This window comes from Odocoileus virginianus, chromosome 2 (genome assembly GCF_023699985.2).
Source record: "Odocoileus virginianus isolate 20LAN1187 ecotype Illinois chromosome 2, Ovbor_1.2, whole genome shotgun sequence".
Lineage (NCBI taxonomy): Eukaryota > Metazoa > Chordata > Mammalia > Artiodactyla > Cervidae > Odocoileus > Odocoileus virginianus.
This window is the reverse complement of record NC_069675.1, coordinates 91,376,684-91,395,576: the sequence shown is the minus strand read 5'-3', so window position 1 is coordinate 91,395,576 and position 18,893 is coordinate 91,376,684. Positions and strand designations below refer to the sequence as shown.

Genomic DNA, 18,893 nt, shown 5'->3' with positions numbered 1-18,893 from the left:
CAAACAACCCTATTAAACGTTATTAAAAATGGGCCAAAGACCTGAACAGGTACCTCACCAAAGAAAACATATAGAAGACAGATAAGCATATGGTAAGGTGCTCAATAGCTCAATATCGTATGTCATTAGGGAAATGCAAATTAAAATAACAGGGTCATACTCCTTCACACTTGTGACACTGACCGCACTGGCAAAAGCAGAAGCTGTCACTAGTTGTTGATGGGGATGCAGACTTGAGGAGCCACTCTGGAAGATCTTTTGTCAGTTGGGCTTCCCTGATAGCTCAGTTGGTAAAGAGTCTGCCTGCAATGCAGGAGACCCCTGTTTGATACCTTTGAGGTGCTATTTGAAGGTCAGAACTTAGCCTAGGAATAAGAATGACTCTTTATTTTGAACATTTCTAAACAGCTTGGTTTCCCCTCATTTTCTTTTGGGGGGCCTCTTTTCTTACTCCTCCTCCCTCCTTCCATTGTGGCTGCTCTCTGGTGCTTACCTGTGTATAAAGTATTGTGTCTATAACTGTTAAAGTGTGTCTCTGCTATATTTAAGTAAGTTTTGGCATTTAGATTCCATAATTAATGTTTAGAATCATTTCATTATGCTTGTGTGGTTTAATTTGTCCTTTCTTGGCTGACCTTCTTAAAATCTAATTTTATGAGATTTTAATTTTAGTACAGCCTCTGACTAGTATACTTGTCTCAGATGGAAGGAGGTTTCCCCTCCAGTTCTCTTTACACAGCAGACTGTACCCTTCCTTCTCCAGAGAACTAGTGTGAGAATTGTTTTCCTTCTGTGAAATCTTTTGGTTTGAGTTCTTTCAGAGGACAAATATTTTTAAAATGCAAACATTTAGAGCTCTTTTTGAAAGGTAGAGTGATTCTTTAATTTTAGATTTACATTTTATAGTTAATTTTAGTTAACTTTTTTATTTTGAAATAATCGTAGATTTATATGCATTTTTCAGAAATAATACCAAAAGATCCCTTGTACCCTGTTTCCAGTTTTTTTTTTTTTTTAATTATTTATATATTTGGCTTTTCGGTTTTTAGTTGTGGCATGTGAACTCTTAGTTGCAGCATGTGGGATCCAGTTCCCTGACCAGGGATTGAACCCGGGCACCTGCACCGTGCATTGGGAGCTCAGAGTCCCAGCCCTTGGACCACCAGGGAAGTCTCCCTTTATCCAGTTTTCCCTGGTGGTAACATCTTGTAGAACAGATATCACAACCAAGATATTGACATTGTTACACCCCAGGATCTTGTTCTCCAGTTTCACTTGTACTTATTTGTGTATTTAGTTCTTTGCAGTCTTATTATATCTATAATCTCATGTATCCAATACCGCATTTAAGACACAGTTCCATCACCCCAAGGAGTCCACATGTTGTCTTTGTTATAACCATACCTATTTCCCTCCTGTTGCTCCTAACTCCTAGACCTTTGGCAGTCAACCAGTTTGGTCTCTATTTCTGTAAAGTTTTTAATTTCAAGAATGTTATATAAATGGAGTCATATAGTATGTAACATTGTGGGGTAGGGTTCCCCCCCCCCCCCAACTGAGCATAATTCCCTTGAAATTTATCCAGATTGTCATGTGTCAATAGTTTGTTTCCTTCTATTTCTGAATAGTATTCCATTGTGTGAATGTACTATAACTTAACTAGTCACTGTTGAAGGACATCTGATTTATTTCCAGTTTTTGGCTGTCATGAGTTAAACTTCTGTGGACTTCTGTGTACAGTTTTTTATGTGATCATAAATTTTCATTGCCAAGAGTGCAGTTGCTGGATCATATTTGCTAAGTGCATGGTTTGTAATTTACTTAAAAAATTAGCAGATAAAGACCTTTTCCTTTTAAAATGGTTGACTTTTACTTTTTGTATGTGTGTGTGAAAAACATCAGTTGACAGTTCCTTGCAAAGCTGTCAGTCTTCTAGAACCTGTTACCTGTGTAGCTGAGCAATTGAACTGAACTGAACTGAACCTGTGTAGCCAGGGAGTTTGCATTTTGGAATAGGCATTGTGAGAGGAAGGTGAAAGCTGACAGATCAAATCCCAGAGTCATCATAGAATAGTTTGCTTTTCTGTGAAATAATACATACATTTTGTTCAGTTGTTCAGTCGTGTCTGATTCTTTGTGATCCCATAGACTACAGTATGCCAGGCTTCCCTGTCCTTCACCATCTCCTGGAACTTGCTCAAACTCATGTCCATTGAGTCGGTGATGCCATCCAACCATTTTGTCCTCTGTTGTCCCCTTCTCCTGCCTTCAGTCTTTCCCAGCATCAGGGACTTTTCTAAAATAAGTCAGTCCTTTACATCAGGTGGCCAAAGTGTTGGAACTTCAGCTTCAGTATCAGTCCCTCCAGTGAATATTCAGGATTGATTTTCTTTAGGATTGGCTGGTTTGATCTCCTTGCAGTCCAAGGAACTCCCAAGAGTCTTGTTCCACAAAAGAGTTCAAAAGCATCAGTTATTTGCTGCTCAGCTTTTTTATGATCCAGTTCTCACATCCATACATGACTACTGAAAAAACCATAGCTTTGACTATACGGACCTTTGTCAGCAGAGTAATGTCTCTGCTTTTTAATACGCTGCCTAGGGTTGTCATAGCTTTTCTTCCAAGGAGCAAGCATCTTTTAATTTCATGGCTGCAGTCACCATCTGCAGTGATTTTGGAGCCCAGGAAAATAAAGTCTCTCACTGTTTCCATTGTTTCCCCATCTATTTGCCATGAAGTGATGGACCAGATGCCATGATCTTAATTTTGAGTTATTAACATGTGTTAGTTCTTGTCATTTTTGCACTTGGTCTTCAGCTTTAATGTTGTAATAAAAGGTTGCATTTTATTTTCTTGTCTTCCAGCGGCTATGTGACTACGTTTGTGATCTCCTGTTGGAAGAGTCAAATGTCCAGCCAGTATCAACACCAGTAACAGTGTGTGGAGACATACATGGACAGGTAAAATTTCACGAGGAGAGTTTTAGCTTTTGTACTGTCTGTTCATAGTCCATGTGTGTTTCCACTTGTGCTGTAAAATACTTTAAAAAGAAAAAAAAAAAAGGAGCAGCTAGTGGTTGGTTAGGATGCCTCAGTCTGTGTGATACTAATGATTCCTGGTTACTGTTAAACTGAATAAAAGCAGTAGTCAAATTATTCATGGACTTTGTTGAAATCACACTTAGGAAGTGACCTGAGTGAAGCATTATTGTTCTGTGGACAGGAGGAGATAGGAAATAACTACAGACTGACTGCTCATAGCTATTATGGTTGATAGGAGATGCTTTGGTTTTGGGCCTAATTTTCTATTCATTCTACGCATTGCTGTTGTATTCATTCTGTTCACTTAATGTCTTGTTTTATTGAAAATTCATTATTTCCTTAGTGGGAATGAGAATAACTGTTCAGAAAAACTATTGGTGCATGATTTCACAGCAATTCTGTGCTAGAATGAAATGAGAAAGAAAGTTCACCGTTTCATCTGCTGGGATTTTGTTTGTTTTTAAGAGTTTCAGAGCATTGACAGGAGGGGTACACCTCATTTTTAGACTCTTACTGTCAGTGTTTAGCCTGATTAGGAAACTGTGTATTTGTGGAGTTTTTTTTCTTTTTTCCTGGGTAATGAAAGCTGAACAAAACACTCATAGCCTGCTCCATGCATGCAGTGGAGTTAGGGCTAATATACTATATTGTGACATAATATAATATATAATTATAATAATAATATGTTGTGAACAACATTGGATTTATGAATGCCAACATGACCTTAACTATGACTGCCTAAAGGAGCAGAAAGGTGTGTAGATTATTTGTGATTGAGTTGGGTTTTTCAGTCTGTTCTCTGGATGTTTGATGTTATAGTAAATGACATCTGCATGTTTTCAGCTTCTAAATAGAAACCCCATTATGTCATATTTGATCTGCTAAAATTCTCGTTCTCTAAAGTAAACCATTAGGAGTGTATTTCTTGGTTTCCATGTTAGCTTCTCTCCTAAAGTATAATAAACATTTCTATTTTGCTAACATAAAGGATATTAACATAGGAAGTGCCTTTAACATATTTGTAAAAGTTGGAATAAACCAAGCAGTGTTTTCCTTTGATTATAATATTAAAATTGAAGGGTTACCTGTGTTTGGCTGCACTGTGTAGGTCGTGGGATCTTAGTTCCAGTCCAGGGATTAAATCTGTGCCCTCAGATTCAATCAGCTGTGAAAGTGCAGAGTCCTAACCACTGGACCACCAGGAAATTCCCCAAGGACTTTTCAGTATATGAATTACAGTTATGATCAAAGGTCAGGAAGTTAGAGACAACTTCATACTACTAAAATTAATAAATTTACACTTCCGTCAAATGCATAACTCTTGCTTTCATTTATCTTGTGTTTTGAGATTAATAAAGTGCTTTCTCATAAATTCCATGTCAGTTTTTTCTTTTCTTTTTTTTTTAGTTTTTTCTTTTTTTAAGGGTTCCATGAGATTGGATAATTTTGTGGAGAAGGACTGAGACTGAAAAATTGAGGAATTAGCCTAAATTCACATAGTTACTAAGGGACATAGCTGAGATTTGAAACTCATATAGGTGCCCAGTAGCCCATATTACTATTATTATTATTTTTGCCTGCAGTTTGCTCACCTACCTGCTGTCACTTCCCTGACCAGTATTTGAACCTGGGCCCCATCAGTGAAGGCTCAGAATCTTAACCACTAGGCCACCAGGGAACTCCCAGTCCATGTTAAGACTGCCACCAAACTGAACAGTGTTTCTCTTGTACTTGACCCTTTAAAACAATTGCTCATCGAAAGCATAGGACTTGAGAAGCCTCTAAATGTCTGTAGACTGAAGTCAAATATAAGATGTGTCTTTTGGGACTTGTACAGTTGTCTTCCCCTTGGGCCAGTTCTGGAATTGCAGGATTGGATTATGACTATAAATAAGCTGATAGAAAGTGTTGGCACGCATATAGTGCCAGGAAGCATTGAAACAGTATAATCTAGTGAGGAGGTTGTAGAGTTCAGTGTCAGACAGAGCTTGGTTTAAGTCCTGCCTGGGTACATAATAGCTGTTTAAGCAGCCACTTCAGCTCGCTCTTCAGTTCTTTAGATATGTGGACCTTTGAGGGTCTGTAAGATGGCGGAAAATCAGCTGAAGGTAAAACTGCTGGTGCCTCCCTGATCAGGGGCGTGTCGCCAAGCCTATGCTGGTTGTCCTTGTATTCTTCACCAGCGTGCGTGCATTTACAGTAAAATAAAATGCCAGTATCGTTTAAGGATGTCCTTGATGAACTAGTAATATTAATTAATAGTAGCTCTTAACCATTGAATAGCTATATCTTTTGAACAGCCCCTGTGATGAAATAGAAAGTATGCATAAAGCACATCTACTGCATGTCAAAGAAAAATGGTTTTCTCAAAAGAAGATTGCTTTTGCAGTTTTGTATCTCCATCTGAAATAGCCGCTTTTTTTTTCTTTTTAATGGAATGCTATTTTTACTTGAGAGAATGAATGACAAACTGTGAGTATTTGGCAACTATTTTGCAAAAGTAAGTGAAGTGAGCCAGTCAGTTTAAGAGTAACAATTGATAGTATTTGTTGCTGATGCCAGAATTTGAGTTTTCAAGAAAATAATTGGACTTTTAGAAAATTTGAATTCACCACGATGAAGCTCCTAGCTTCTGGTACCTAAAAGACTTTCCTGATGAGATGAGTGATAATATTAACAAATATTTTTTTAATGATTATAAGGAAATGCTATTTTTCATTTTCAAATAACCAGAGTGTATTACCCACTCAAAGTGTTAGACCAACCTATCTAACACAGTTTGAGAAGAGACCAGTTGTCCAGTTTTGATGTATTAGAAGAAAAATATGCACCATTATCTCTAAAGGTTATTAAAATTCTTCTCCCTTTTGTAACACATACCTGTATGAAGCTGGATTTTCTTTGTATACTTTAAACAGCATATCCCAACAGATTGGCTCTTCTGTTCAGTTCAGTCGCTCAGTCGTGTCTGACTCTTTGCAGCCCCATGGACTGCAGCACATGAGACCTCCCTGTCCATCACCAACTCCCGGAGTTTACTCAAACTCATGTCCATTGAGTCGGTGATGCCATCCAACCATTTCATCCTCTGTCATCCTCTTCTCCTCCCGCCTTCAGTTTTTTCCAGCATCAGGGTCTTTTCAAATGAGTCAGTTCTTTGCATCAGGTGGCCAAAGTATTGGAGTGTCAGCTTCAGTGTCAGTCCTTCCAATGAATATTCAGGACTGAATATTCAGATTGGATGTAGAGGTAGGCTATGAGAACCCAAGCTGTGCTTTTTTTTTGCCAGGCATTAAAGAGATTTGCAAAAATGTAGAACAGTGCCAGTCTTCTCATAAATTTGTTTTGTTTTACTTTGGAAAGCAGTTTATTTTTCATTAAAAATATATGTATATTATTACTTAGTTACTGATTTTTTTTAATTTAATTTTTTATTTTGGGGTATTGTTGATTTACAATGTTATGTTAGTTTCAGATGTACAGCAAAGTGATTCAGTTATACATATATGTGTTCTTTTTCCTTATAGGTTATTACAGAATATTGAGTAGAGTTCTCTGTGCTGTACAGTAGGTCCTTACTGTTTATTTCATTTAAAGTAGTATGTATGTGTTAATCCCAAACTCCTAATTCATCCCTCCCCGATTTTTAAAATGAATTTCAGTTCAGTTCAGTTCAGTTCAGTCGCTCAGTTGTGTCTGACTCTTTGTGACCCCATGGACTGCAGCACGCCAGGCCTCCCTTGTCCATCACCAACTCCCAGAGTTTACTCAAACTCATGTCCATTGAGTCGGTGATGCCATCCAACCATCTCATCCTCTGTCGTCCCCTTCTCCTCCTGCCCTCAATCTTTCCCAGCATCAGGGTCTTTTCAAATGAGTCAGCTCTTTGCATCAGGTGGCCAAAGTGTTGGAGTTTCAGCTTCAACATCAGTCCTTCTAATGGAAACTCAGGACTGCTCTTCTTTAGGATGGACTGGTTGGATCTCCTTGCAGTCTAAGGGACTCTCAAAAGTCTTCTCCAACACCACAGTTCAAACGCATCAATTCTTCGGTGCTCAGCTTTCTTTATAGTCCAACTCTCACATCCATACGTGACTACTAGAAAAACCATAACTTTGACTAGATGGACCTTTGCTGGCAGTGTAATGTGTCTGCTTTTTAATATGCTGTCTAGGTTGGTCCTGACTTTCCTTCCCAGGAGTAAGCATCTTTTAATTTCATGGCTGCAATCATAATATGCAGTGATTTTGGAGCCCAGAAAAATAAAGTCAGCCACTGTTTCCAGTTTCCCCATCTATTTGCCATGAAGTGATGGCGGATGCTATGATTTTAGTTTTCTGAATGTTGTTTTAAGCCAAATTTTTCACTCTCCTCTTCACTTTCATCAAGAGGCTCTTTAGTTCTTTTTCGCTTTCTGCCATAAGGGTGGTGTCATCTGCATATCTGAGGTTTAAACATTAGCGATGATCACTTTAAAATTCTAATATGGTTAATACTGACTCATATAGTGTAAAAACAAAAGCCTTTGAGGACCTGTAATTTTTAAGACTATGCTTGGGCCCTAAAACCAAAAAAATTAAAAACTACTGAGTTGGCCAACTGTTTCCTTGCCTCTAATAATGGGGTAAAATCCACATCTCAGGATTCATTTTGTTTTAAAATAAGAAAACTTACAGAGTGTGTGATATGAAAAACATACAATAGATGGTAGAAATTATTTGTGAAATACTGAGATGGGCTCCCAGTAATGTATGACAGTTATTTGTCTCCATATGTTTTTAGTAACTCTTTATTATATATATATATTTAATTTATTTTTTTATTGAAGGATAATTGCTTTACAGAATTTTGTTGTTTTCTGTCAAACCTCAGCCTGAATCAGCCATAGGTATACACCTGCCCCTCCCTTTTGAATATCCCTCCCATCTCTCTCCCCATCCTCCCCTTAGGCTGATACAGAGCCCCTGTTTGAGTTTCTTAGCTGTACAGCTGATTCCCGTTGGCTATCTGTTTTACATTTGGTAATGTAAGTTTCCATGTTACTCTTTCCATACATCTCCCCCTCTCCTCCCCTCTCCCCAAGTCTGTTCTCTATGTCTGTTTCTCCATTGCTGCCCTGTTTAAGTAAATTCTTCAGTACCAGTTTTCCAGATTCCATATATATGTGTTAGAATACAATATTTATATTTCTCTTTCTGACTCACTTTAGTAACTCTTTATTATATTAAAGAATTTTGGAAAAAAACTTTCAGTATGGAGTAGGAACTGTGGGTCCCTGAAGCAGAATTTTTGGTCATCCATTAAATATATATAAATTAAATGGAAACTTACAAAGCTTCTATTCAAGAACATGTTGCTGCAGACACCTGGAGTAAAGTCTAAGGACACTCACTCTTCTACAATACTTTTAAAGAAGCAGCTATTTTATAAAACTTTTAAATGTTTCTTTTCAGACTTGTGTGTACCTACTCAATATTTTACATAGTAAAATTGTATAGTTATGTTATAGGTGTAGTTTTGTGTTCTGTTGCACTTTGCTACATAGTTTCCATTATGATCATTATTTATGACTGCCTGAGGTCTGGGTCTTACTAATATTCCCCTATGTTGGTCATGAAGCTTGTTTCTTCTCTTATTAGAAATGGTGCTATATGCATTTTCTTTATGTTACACACCTTTTTTTTTCCCCTTTAAGGATATAGTCACAGAAGTGGAATTACTAGGCTAAAGTAACACACATGTGTATTGCATATACACATATATACACCGAATGTGTGTATAAATATGTATACTTATTTTTTACTGCTTATATTGTGTGTGATTGTTTATACATATGTGATATACACATGCATACATATATGTGAGGTGGGAAGTGAGAAGTAATACTGTTATGTAAATTTTACTTTCAAATGCAAATGACAGATGAAGGAAATTATGAATAGTAGTTGGTATAGTATAGTCAATACCTTTAATCCAAAATTCTTTTTCAGAAAAACTGTGTTTTGTTTAGGAAGTAGGATTAGGATAATCTAGTTGACTGAAGTTATCAAGCACACATTTTTGTCAGTTAAATTTTCAGGCAAATAGAGTATGATGAAATATACTTTTTTTTTAATATACTGATTATTGAGAAGACTCTCCACAGCTGTAGAGCCTAAGGGTGCACATCTCTGAAAGCAGAGTATAAGAAGGTAGATTGACCTGCTCTGTAGGACACTATGAAGTGTCATGTAAACTCATTCTTTGAAAGAAATTCTTATCCACTTGCTTCCTTAACTTTTGTCTCTTTAATATAGATGCAGAATGTGGGACAAATGATTGGGTTAGCTTATCGACAGTTAGGTAACTGATACATGATTTCAAATTCTATAGTGATAGACAGGGAGATGTATGAAAGAAATCTGAGGGAGTTTGCCATGACATTGATGAGCTAGGAATGACTAGTGATAACTGAAAGCTTCATTTTAGTGCTTTATTTTTTAAGGCTTGGAAGCTGTGTGCTTGGTAGTTTAGTTTGCACTTTATTTCTTTTTATGAATGTACATATTTGAAGTCTTAATTCACCACTTCTTTACACAGTTTGGCCTCAGTTTCATTATTTTACTCCTTCACAGGAATTTGTAATCAGCATATATTGCCTTTCTTTTATAGTTTTATGACCTTTGTGAACTATTCAGGACTGGAGGTCAGGTTCCTGACACAAACTACATATTTATGGTATGTAAACACCAGTGATATCAACTACTTATTTCATTTTGTATTTTTTCAACTACTTATTTTAAATGGAGGAGATGTGTCTTACTACATGTAGATTATGTAATACTTTCATTGCCATGTGACAATCACTATTTAAATATGTGAAAAGGTGATTCAATACTTTGCTACATTTTGCCGTGTCCTTTAGTTGAGAATAATTGTTTCTGTAAACTGCTGTGCAGGTAGGACTGGGTTGTAGCCTTTTTGTAGTTTTTGTAATTTTTGGTTAGGTAAAAACAAAAAAACAATGGCTTGGAACCTCAGGTTTAAAGCATAAATCTTCAATTTACTGTTATTTTGTCTTTTTTTTTGAGCATTCATTTTCATCTGTTATTAATCTGGATTGAAGAATTACACATTTACACATTTGCTATTAAGGTAGATACTTGTTTTCTTTTTGGAATAAAATGTTACTGTTTAATTTTTTTTTTGAGTCCTGTTATTTTCCTTCCTTCTGAAAATTTCTGGGTTACTTTCTTATTCTTTGAGCTGTTTTCCTATGGTCTAATATTGGCCCAAGTAAAACATAAATGGGAAGTGTAGGTAGTATGTCATCATATGCAGTTGTTAAATACAAAGCTGAGTGTAGAACACTGTTAAGATATTTGCTCTAAAAAAAAGAACTATTTTCAAATTGACAGCTCTTTTAATACAGTTAAAATATTTTTGAAATTCATTTAAAGTTTTTTGATTCACATTTTTTTTTTTTACAAATGTTTAATAATGTAGGTAATAGAGAATTGAAAAAATGGTGGTTTCATAGGGAAAGTCCTTGAGAGAACTGCACAGCAGCTTGCTGTAAGCCTCCCGCAGCATAAGACTAGCACAAACATTTAGTAGGAATAGCTTATTTACTTCCATTTCAATTTTTTGTTAAAACCCAATTTCCAAATAATTCAGTGTGTGACTCTTCATTTTTGTTATTTTGTATGACTCTTCATTTTTGTTATTTTGTACCATGTCTCTGAGTTTGTGCACTTTGGTATAATTTTTTAAAAATATTGCTGTTATTATATTGTTTGTAACTGTAAATTTTTACTTTACAGGGTGATTTTGTAGACCGAGGTTACTATAGTTTGGAGACCTTCACTTACCTTCTTGCACTAAAGGCTAAATGGCCTGATCGTATTACACTTTTGCGAGGAAATCATGAGAGTAGACAGATAACACAGGTGTATGGATTTTATGGTAAGATTTTCTATTTCTCTGACTCTGAATATTGTCTTACCTTCCTCTTTGGGGAAAAAAATGCCACATACGTCATACATGTGCTTTTAATAGTAAAACTAGAAAATACAGATAATCTTTTTCCACTTTTCATTTTTAACTCCATTTTTTCCCTCAGTCAGTTGAAAATCTAACTACGTAGAGAGAACCATTCTATTTTTTCTTTTTTTATTAAAGTATATAGTTGATTTACAATGTTACTTTCAGATGTGCATCACAGTGATTCAATATTTTTATAGATTATACTCCTTTTAAAGTTATTATAAAATCGCCTATGTTTACAGTATATTCTTGTAGCTTATTATTTTATACATAGTAGTCTGAGAGAACCCTTTTTAACTTTTTGGTGTATGTCTTTCTAGATCAGTGCCTCAAAATGTAGTCTTCAGTTTACCTCATTGGAATTATCTGGGTTGCTTGTTAAAATTGTAGACTGCTGGGTGCCACTGTAGACCATTTGGGGTGGGGCCTTAGAATCTGCTGAAAAGGAATGTTTTGCACACTCAGTTTAAGAGCCTATTCTATATACATATGTATGTGTGTGTTTGTATACATATCTGTGTATGTATACATCACATCAAGCTAAAATGTGATCATACTTGGTTTTTTAATATTGTGACCAGCTTTTTCACTTGATTAATGTTGTTTTTGTAGCTGCACTGTAATACACTGTATGGATGTACTGTAAGTTTGTGTACTTCTTCCAGAGAATACTGGAACTCAAGTCATTAAAAGCAAAATAGCTAGTTCTATAAAATTTTGTATGATTGAAAGCTTTTAATTTGGAGCTCTTTGAAAGAGGTAGATAGAACTCTTGAGATATTAATATGAATTTTCTTTGAGCACAAGGCAAATATTGAGAGATTTAAAAATATTAATCTCATAACCATTTAGTTTTAGACTTTATATTTTGAATTGTCTTCTGTCATTGTAAAGATAAATTGAATTCTCTTACTGCTCATTTTGTCAGCCATTGTCAGTTATTAAACTGAGAAATTTTGACAATTTATTGTTGTTTATTTATTTATGATCACCCTTTGTTTCTTGGGGAACCTTAGTTCCCCAATCAGGGATTGAATGCAGGCCACGGCAGGGAAAGCCTGGAATCCTAACTACTAGGCCACGAGGGAACTCCCTGAGAATTTGTTGCTTATATAACTTTGTTAATAGAATTTGAAAAGTTAGATGGCTAATATTTATCTCCTTTCTACAAGTTACTTCTTATTTACATTCTCAAAATGCCAAATACCATTTAGAATAAAACTGATTGATGCTTTTACAAAATAATCAGTATTTTGGATAACATATAATATGATGTTAGCTCAGTGAAAGCAGCTGACTCCAGCTGTCCAAGATTAGTATTATGCATATACTTATACCCCAGAAATTGACCACCATTACCACTGTAGGGCAAAAGGAATGAAAGGGGGAGAGGAAGGAGGACACTTTAATTATGATGCCTTGACTGAAGAAAATGATAGCAGCACAGCATCCAGTACTGAATGTTTTTGATCCCAAGCAATGCTCTGGTGCTCATAAAATGGTTTTGTTTAGTAAGAGGAAGCCCATCTGCTCCTCAGGAGGAAGATAGATTTAGTCATCATGAAACTTAGTATTGATTTTAAAGTAAAAATGTCCACACACAGCTATTATATTGGGCCTTCAGTTCATCCTGATAAACATGGTTGTAGTTAGCAGTTATTAATGAACCAAGTGCTTTGCTTATGTGTTAGGGTGAAAAATTGACAAGTCGATTCCTACTGGTAAACTGTGCTCAGTGTTAGAGATGTCTCTGAGATGTTTACATAAGGATCCTGCCTCACGTAGAGATACAATTTAGAAAATTATGAGGGTTGACCATACCCCACAGTATCATTTTCAGCTGTACTTAGGACAATAGTGATATGTGTTTTTTTTTGCAAAATTAAAGAAGAAACCAAAGAGCATGGCTTCCTTGGTATTAACTGAGAGAAGAGATTAATACACTTTATTAACTGTTGTAGATAGCAGAGAGAATGTTCAGCTGAGAATATATAAGACCTAGTGATAACTACCAGGGTACTTACTAGAACTCGTGTGTAGTTGCACAATCTGCAGAAAATCTCAGGAGAGACAGTGTAGGCCCGAGAAATGTTGAAAAGGGGATTACCCATGTTCTTGTGATTAAGGGTCCTCTGATGTGTTTGGTTATCCTGCTAGCATAAAGTAGTCACATTAAATACATTACTGTGTTTGATGGAATTGCCCAGAATTTTTTTAAAGTTTGTTTATTTATTTGACCACGCCACATGGCCTGTAGGATCCAGTTCTCTGACCAGGGATCAAAACTGCACCCTTAGCAGTGAAAATAAGGAGTCCCAACCACCAGACCATCAGGGAACTACTCCCAGTGTTAATGATAAGACAAAAACGTTTGCTCTGGGTTATGTGAAATTAATATTTAGCTCTTCTTGATTATAGCATTTGACCAATAATTTCAGCTGCTTCTTAGGGCCACTTTTGGAATGACAAGTAGGACCACTGTCCTAGACCAGTTAACTACTAGTCTCCTGGCTCTACATGGAGGATCTACCAGGGCTAAATATGTGTCATAACCTGCCATCCTAGTTTAAGCATAAGTTCTGTTGTCCTAGTGTTAGATATATCCTTTATTTTATTTCATTTATTTATTTTTTGGCTGTGCCTCACAGCTTGCAGGATCTTAGTTCCCCAACCAGGGATTGAACCCAGGCCACGGCAGTGAAAGCACTGAGTCCTAACCACTGAATCTCCAGGGACTCCCTTGTATTCTTTATTTTTATCAGCATATTCAGAGCTTCATTAATGAGAACTCTATTTCTCTCATAGATGAGTGCCAAACCAAATACGGAAATGCTAATGCCTGGAGATACTGTACCAAAGTTTTTGACATGCTCACAGTAGCAGCTGTAAGTTTATGTAAATCTTTTTATTTTATTTTTTTTATGTAAATCTTTTTAAAAGCTTAAGTATTTTTCTGCCAGTAACACTTTGCATATGTTTATCTAATTGCCATCTCAATTATATTGATATCATTAGCACTCATTGATGAATCTAGGTATGACTGAGTTTATTGTTATATATTCAACTCTTTGTTATCTTTTTTTGCTAGTTAATAGATGAGCAGATTTTGTGTGTTCATGGTGGTTTATCTCCTGATATTAAAACACTGGATCAAATTCGAACCATTGAACGGAATCAGGAAATTCCCCATAAAGGAGCATTTTGTGATCTGGTTTGGTCAGATCCTGAAGATGTGGATACTTGGGCAATCAGTCCCCGAGGAGCAGGTTGGCTTTTTGGCGCAAAAGTCACAAATGAGGTAAAGCCAACATTTTTGTAAAAGTGGTTTGTTGGTCGCTAATGGCACATGTAAAGAACCATGGTTGTTATAGATACCAAACTTCTAGTCTAGTTTACTCAAACTGTGGTGCCTGTGGATATCAGATTTCTTGTCTGGTTTATCATATGTCTTTCCTTAAGGTTAAATGAGATAATGAAATAAAAGCACCTCCTTTAGCATCCACTGGTACTATGTGTAAAATAAATTTTCCTTTTCTTTCAAACAGTGCAAGTAATGAGATAACAAGGGCAAGATAGGCAACTTTTTTTTTTGATAGCCAACTTTTTAATCTGTATTTCTTAATGTATATATATATTAATTAAGATATAATTGACATATAACATTGTATTAGTTATGTATACAACGTAATGATTTGATATGTGTGTTTATTGTGAATAGGCAGATTTTTTGAGGTTCAGCTATTTTCATTTAAAAATACACACACATACACAGGGTGAACTAATCCCGCATAGTGGAATCAGAGAGCTACATTTATCTTGTCTGAGCCTCTGTTTCTTTCAGTTGCAAGAGAAGGATAATACATCTCTTTCCAAATTTTTTAAGAGCCACACTGAAGCCTCAGTAAATGCTCAGTATTGATAGTAATATGTTTGTGTGCTGTCGTGTCCTACTCTTTGCAACCCCGTGGACTGTGGCCTGCCAGGCTCCTCTGTCCATGGCATTTCCCAGACAAGGATACTGGAGTGGGTTGCCATTTCCTCCTCCAGAGCATCTTCCTGATCCCAAGTCTCTTGTGTCTCCTGCATTGGCAGGCAGATTCTTTGCCACTAGCGCCACCTGGGATGCAGACTGATAGTAATATATTTATTGTTAAACCATAAAAAACTTTGCTTCATATCTGATTGTACTTACAGAATGCTTTTCTTTCAGAAATTTGTGTCTAATTGTGTGTTTACTTCTATAACTCAGGCCAAAGTGTCTGACTTAGGGAAATTAATGGGGAATAACAGTAGAATGGGTTCTATAATCAGGAGAGCTTTAGTTGATACAGGATTTATACTTAATTTAAATGCTTATTTTCTTATATATGTAGGTTGATTTATTGAAAAATGTGCTGAATACTTAACAGAACCTTTCTAAATTGCAGTTTGTTCATATCAACAACCTAAAACTCATCTGCAGAGCACATCAATTAGTGCATGAAGGCTATAAATTTATGTTTGATGAGAAGCTGGTAACAGTGTGGTCTGCTCCTAATTACTGCTATCGTTGTGGAAATATTGCTTCAATCATGGTCTTCAAAGATGTAAATACAAGAGAACCAAAGTTATTCCGGGCAGTTCCAGATTCAGAACGTGTTATTCCTCCCAGAACGACGACGCCGTATTTCCTTTGAGGCCTTCGCCCCATCCTGCTGACCCATTTTTCTGCCCTCTTCTTACCCCAACTTTTGTGTATTACCCTCTACAATATACTTTTTATTGAGCACTTTGCTGCTGAAATGCTGCCTCTTGCCTTTTTTTTTTAAATTTTAAATTATCTAAATTTATTGTTTGTTATGGTGTCTATAGCAACGTTTTTCTATCAGTTTTCTCCCCCATCCCATCCCCGCCTTGGACTCATTTGAGAAGACTTGAGAAATGTCTTAATACTCACACTGCTGCATGTAGCTCTTGCTTATTTACCGGTCTGAGGGAAACAGAATGTGTTTCCTTTTTTAAAAAGCCAATTGACAGAACAGACTACACTGAAATACTCCTCCTTTTGTATTATTCAGTCTTTTGTTTTAGTTTGGTAAGTTTTAAGAAATTTCAGCAGCAAAGTTGTTATCCAGTGGGCACGATGGACTGCAAATGACTCGAGTTATGTATACCGTCCCAGCTGTAAACTTCATTGTCCTTTGTTGGATGATATTTTAAATGGATATAAAATAAATTGGTCTAAAGGGCTGCCCTTTGTTGTGTTTTTAAATTTTAGTTTTAAAACTGCTATAGTTTATGACTTTGTACATTAAGATAATTGTATTGGTCTTTTTCCAGATTCCTTGTATTTTTTAATAAAGTAATCCTAAATAAAACTCAGATAGGTTAAAGTGTTAGAAATTTTAAACAACATACGTTGTTAGCTTAAAGTTATTCTTTTTTTTTTTTTTCCTAATCAGAGTTCTTGACCCTTTGGCTATTAAGTTTAAAACTTCAACTGAAATTCAGTACTATTTATTTTAAAAAATCACTAAACTGTGCCTAAATAAATGACTGCCATATTAATGTTTTGGTTTATATCCTCTCTAGTAATAGAAAAACATTTAATACTTGTAATGCTGATGTGTTCATTTGATACCAGTTGAGTAGAATGTGATCAATCCAGTTTACAGTCTATCATGAGTATCATTGAGTAAAATATATGTACTTTTCAATGGGAATCATTCTTCTCTTGCTGTAACACTTGACCTTAACTTTTAGAAAGTGTTCATTTTTTAACTGCAACTGGAAACGTTGAAAAGTCAGGACTCTTCTATTTGTGGACTGTAATCTGAAGCAGATTTTTTAAAGTGTAGAGAAAAACCCAAATTGTCCTTTTTGTAAAGGTCTGTGATACCATGTTTTGGCTTTGTGTAAGTAATTTGAATATCCAAAGGGTTGTGATGATCAGTTCTTGATATGCAACTGTCCGCTTAATAAGGACAAGTGTTCCAGTAGTGTCTCTTATGACTTTGGTCATAAATGATGCTAGAATTAACCATTTTGTGAAATAGTTGGTATCCATTTACTACTATAATTAATTTTTTGTCATTCCAGGAAATCTTTGTGAAGCCAGCCAATTAATAAAGCACTTTAGCATCTGTTCAGGTAGTTTTGAAAACCAACTTTTTCCCATTCAGGATAAGAACTTCCAGGTTACCTAAAAATGCAATAAAAATCTTTATAGTCTAAGCTTCTTGACACATAATTTTTCATCAGGGCTTTTCCTTTATTAAATGAGCACAATACTGTTTTAATTTTTACGCCCTTAACTACACAGCTCCTTGTATAGTTTTTAATTGTATAGCTGCAAGAAGGAAGTGACTAAGACATTTGCTGCAAACACTTGAACTGTTGGGTCGGTAGCTTTGTGTTACTGCCCTGACCCCAGTGTAATTCAGGGGGAAAGGTATTTTTTATCTTGCAGGGATATGTAGCTATGTACTTTACTAATTGTGAAACACTGGAAATTAATGATGCAGACAACTTGGTTTGGTCTTGGAACAGCTCTCTGCAGTATTTTTTTTTTTTTCTGTTACCATAAATTGTATTTAAGTGCTTGCTCTCACCTGCTTTTAAGTTGTACCAATAAAATCAGTAACCCTCAGCCCTTCCTTCCCATTTGACACTCCTTAGCTTAGATTGATGTAGTTGTTTTAGTTATCCGTGTAATGTGACTTTTATTTTTAAGTCATGGTGTACTGCATTTGTTTGTCACTAGTTGGGCACGTGCCAATATTTCTGTCCATTCCTTAACTGCCATCTCTGTTTTGCCTGATTTTTTCTCTTCAACTGAATAATGGCTTTTTGCATGAAAAAAAGTTTTTACTATTAGACATGTAAAGGGAAGAGAGAGTGAATGTATTGGACTTTGTAAGCCTAAAAGGAATATTTGGATCCCTCTAATAAAAAGGGCTATGTACTATTTAGAGTAATCATGTGGTGGAAAATACTTGCAAGTCACAGATTTATAGGCAGGAGGCTCTGTTACTCCCTGTGTCTAGGCTGAATGTAAAATCCCTTATATTGTATTAATGGGGGTAATAACTATTTTTATTTGCCAATGATATACTTGGTTTCTAATAAAATGTCCTAGGCTCTAGTGAGAACTGTCTACTTTTAATTGCCAATTACTCCCCTTTCCTCATTTTTCTGATATGCTCTTGGCTAGCTTTTTCTCGGTTAATGGTTTTTCCTGAAAAATCTCACCATTTTAAATGTGTTTATTCTTAAAAAGCCTGGATCAAGAGCACATCTCTAATATGCAGCCTGCATCATCTCCTACTCCATCTGGATGTCTAGAACTGTTGGACAATTTTGATGTCTTAAACCCTGGGTTTTGCTTTTGAAATAAGGTTTGAAATACTGTTCTTTGCATTAAGATTTGTGTGTTTTTGCTTTGTAAGCCCAGCATCAGGTTTTGGAAAATGCCTGTACTGTGAAAGCAAATCCGAACTCTCTCTGAGCCTCTTTCATTGTCAGAAATAGAATTGCTTTCCATCAGCCTCCAAAAAACTGTATATCTGGGGTGGAAGAGATTTAACAGCAAAAATCCAGATTTTTAAATGTACTTGTTTTCTAAATGCCAATGTTTGTAAAGCACCTTCAGTTCTTTGGATGAAAGGTGCTATATTCTCTCAGTGTAAATTAATAAAAAGATTATAGGAAGTTTGTCAAAAAATTTTATCTAATGCAATCTGTAGTATGTCCCAACAAGAAGTTAGCATTTTATATAACACAATTTAAAAAAATGCTTATTCCTTTACTTGGTTGCTTGACTAGTAAACAGAAGTGAAACTTTTCTTG

The 18,893-nt window shown here is 35.8% G+C and overlaps 1 protein-coding gene across 1 annotated transcript in view; it reads left to right on the top strand.

Moving 5' to 3' along the window:
• Nucleotides 1-16,295, top strand: part of PPP6C (protein phosphatase 6 catalytic subunit) — a 34,295-nt gene extending 18,000 nt beyond the window's left edge. Inside the window, exons 2-7 of the mRNA XM_020874345.2 lie at nt 2,865-2,960; nt 9,693-9,758; nt 10,844-10,985; nt 13,872-13,951; nt 14,155-14,364; nt 15,494-16,295. Of these exons, the coding sequence (XP_020730004.1) occupies nt 2,865-2,960; nt 9,693-9,758; nt 10,844-10,985; nt 13,872-13,951; nt 14,155-14,364; nt 15,494-15,742 (843 nt within the window). The 3' untranslated portion in view covers nt 15,743-16,295. The remainder of the gene's footprint in view (nt 1-2,864; nt 2,961-9,692; nt 9,759-10,843; nt 10,986-13,871; nt 13,952-14,154; nt 14,365-15,493) is intronic.
• The last annotated feature ends 2,598 nt before the right edge of the window (nt 16,296-18,893 follow it).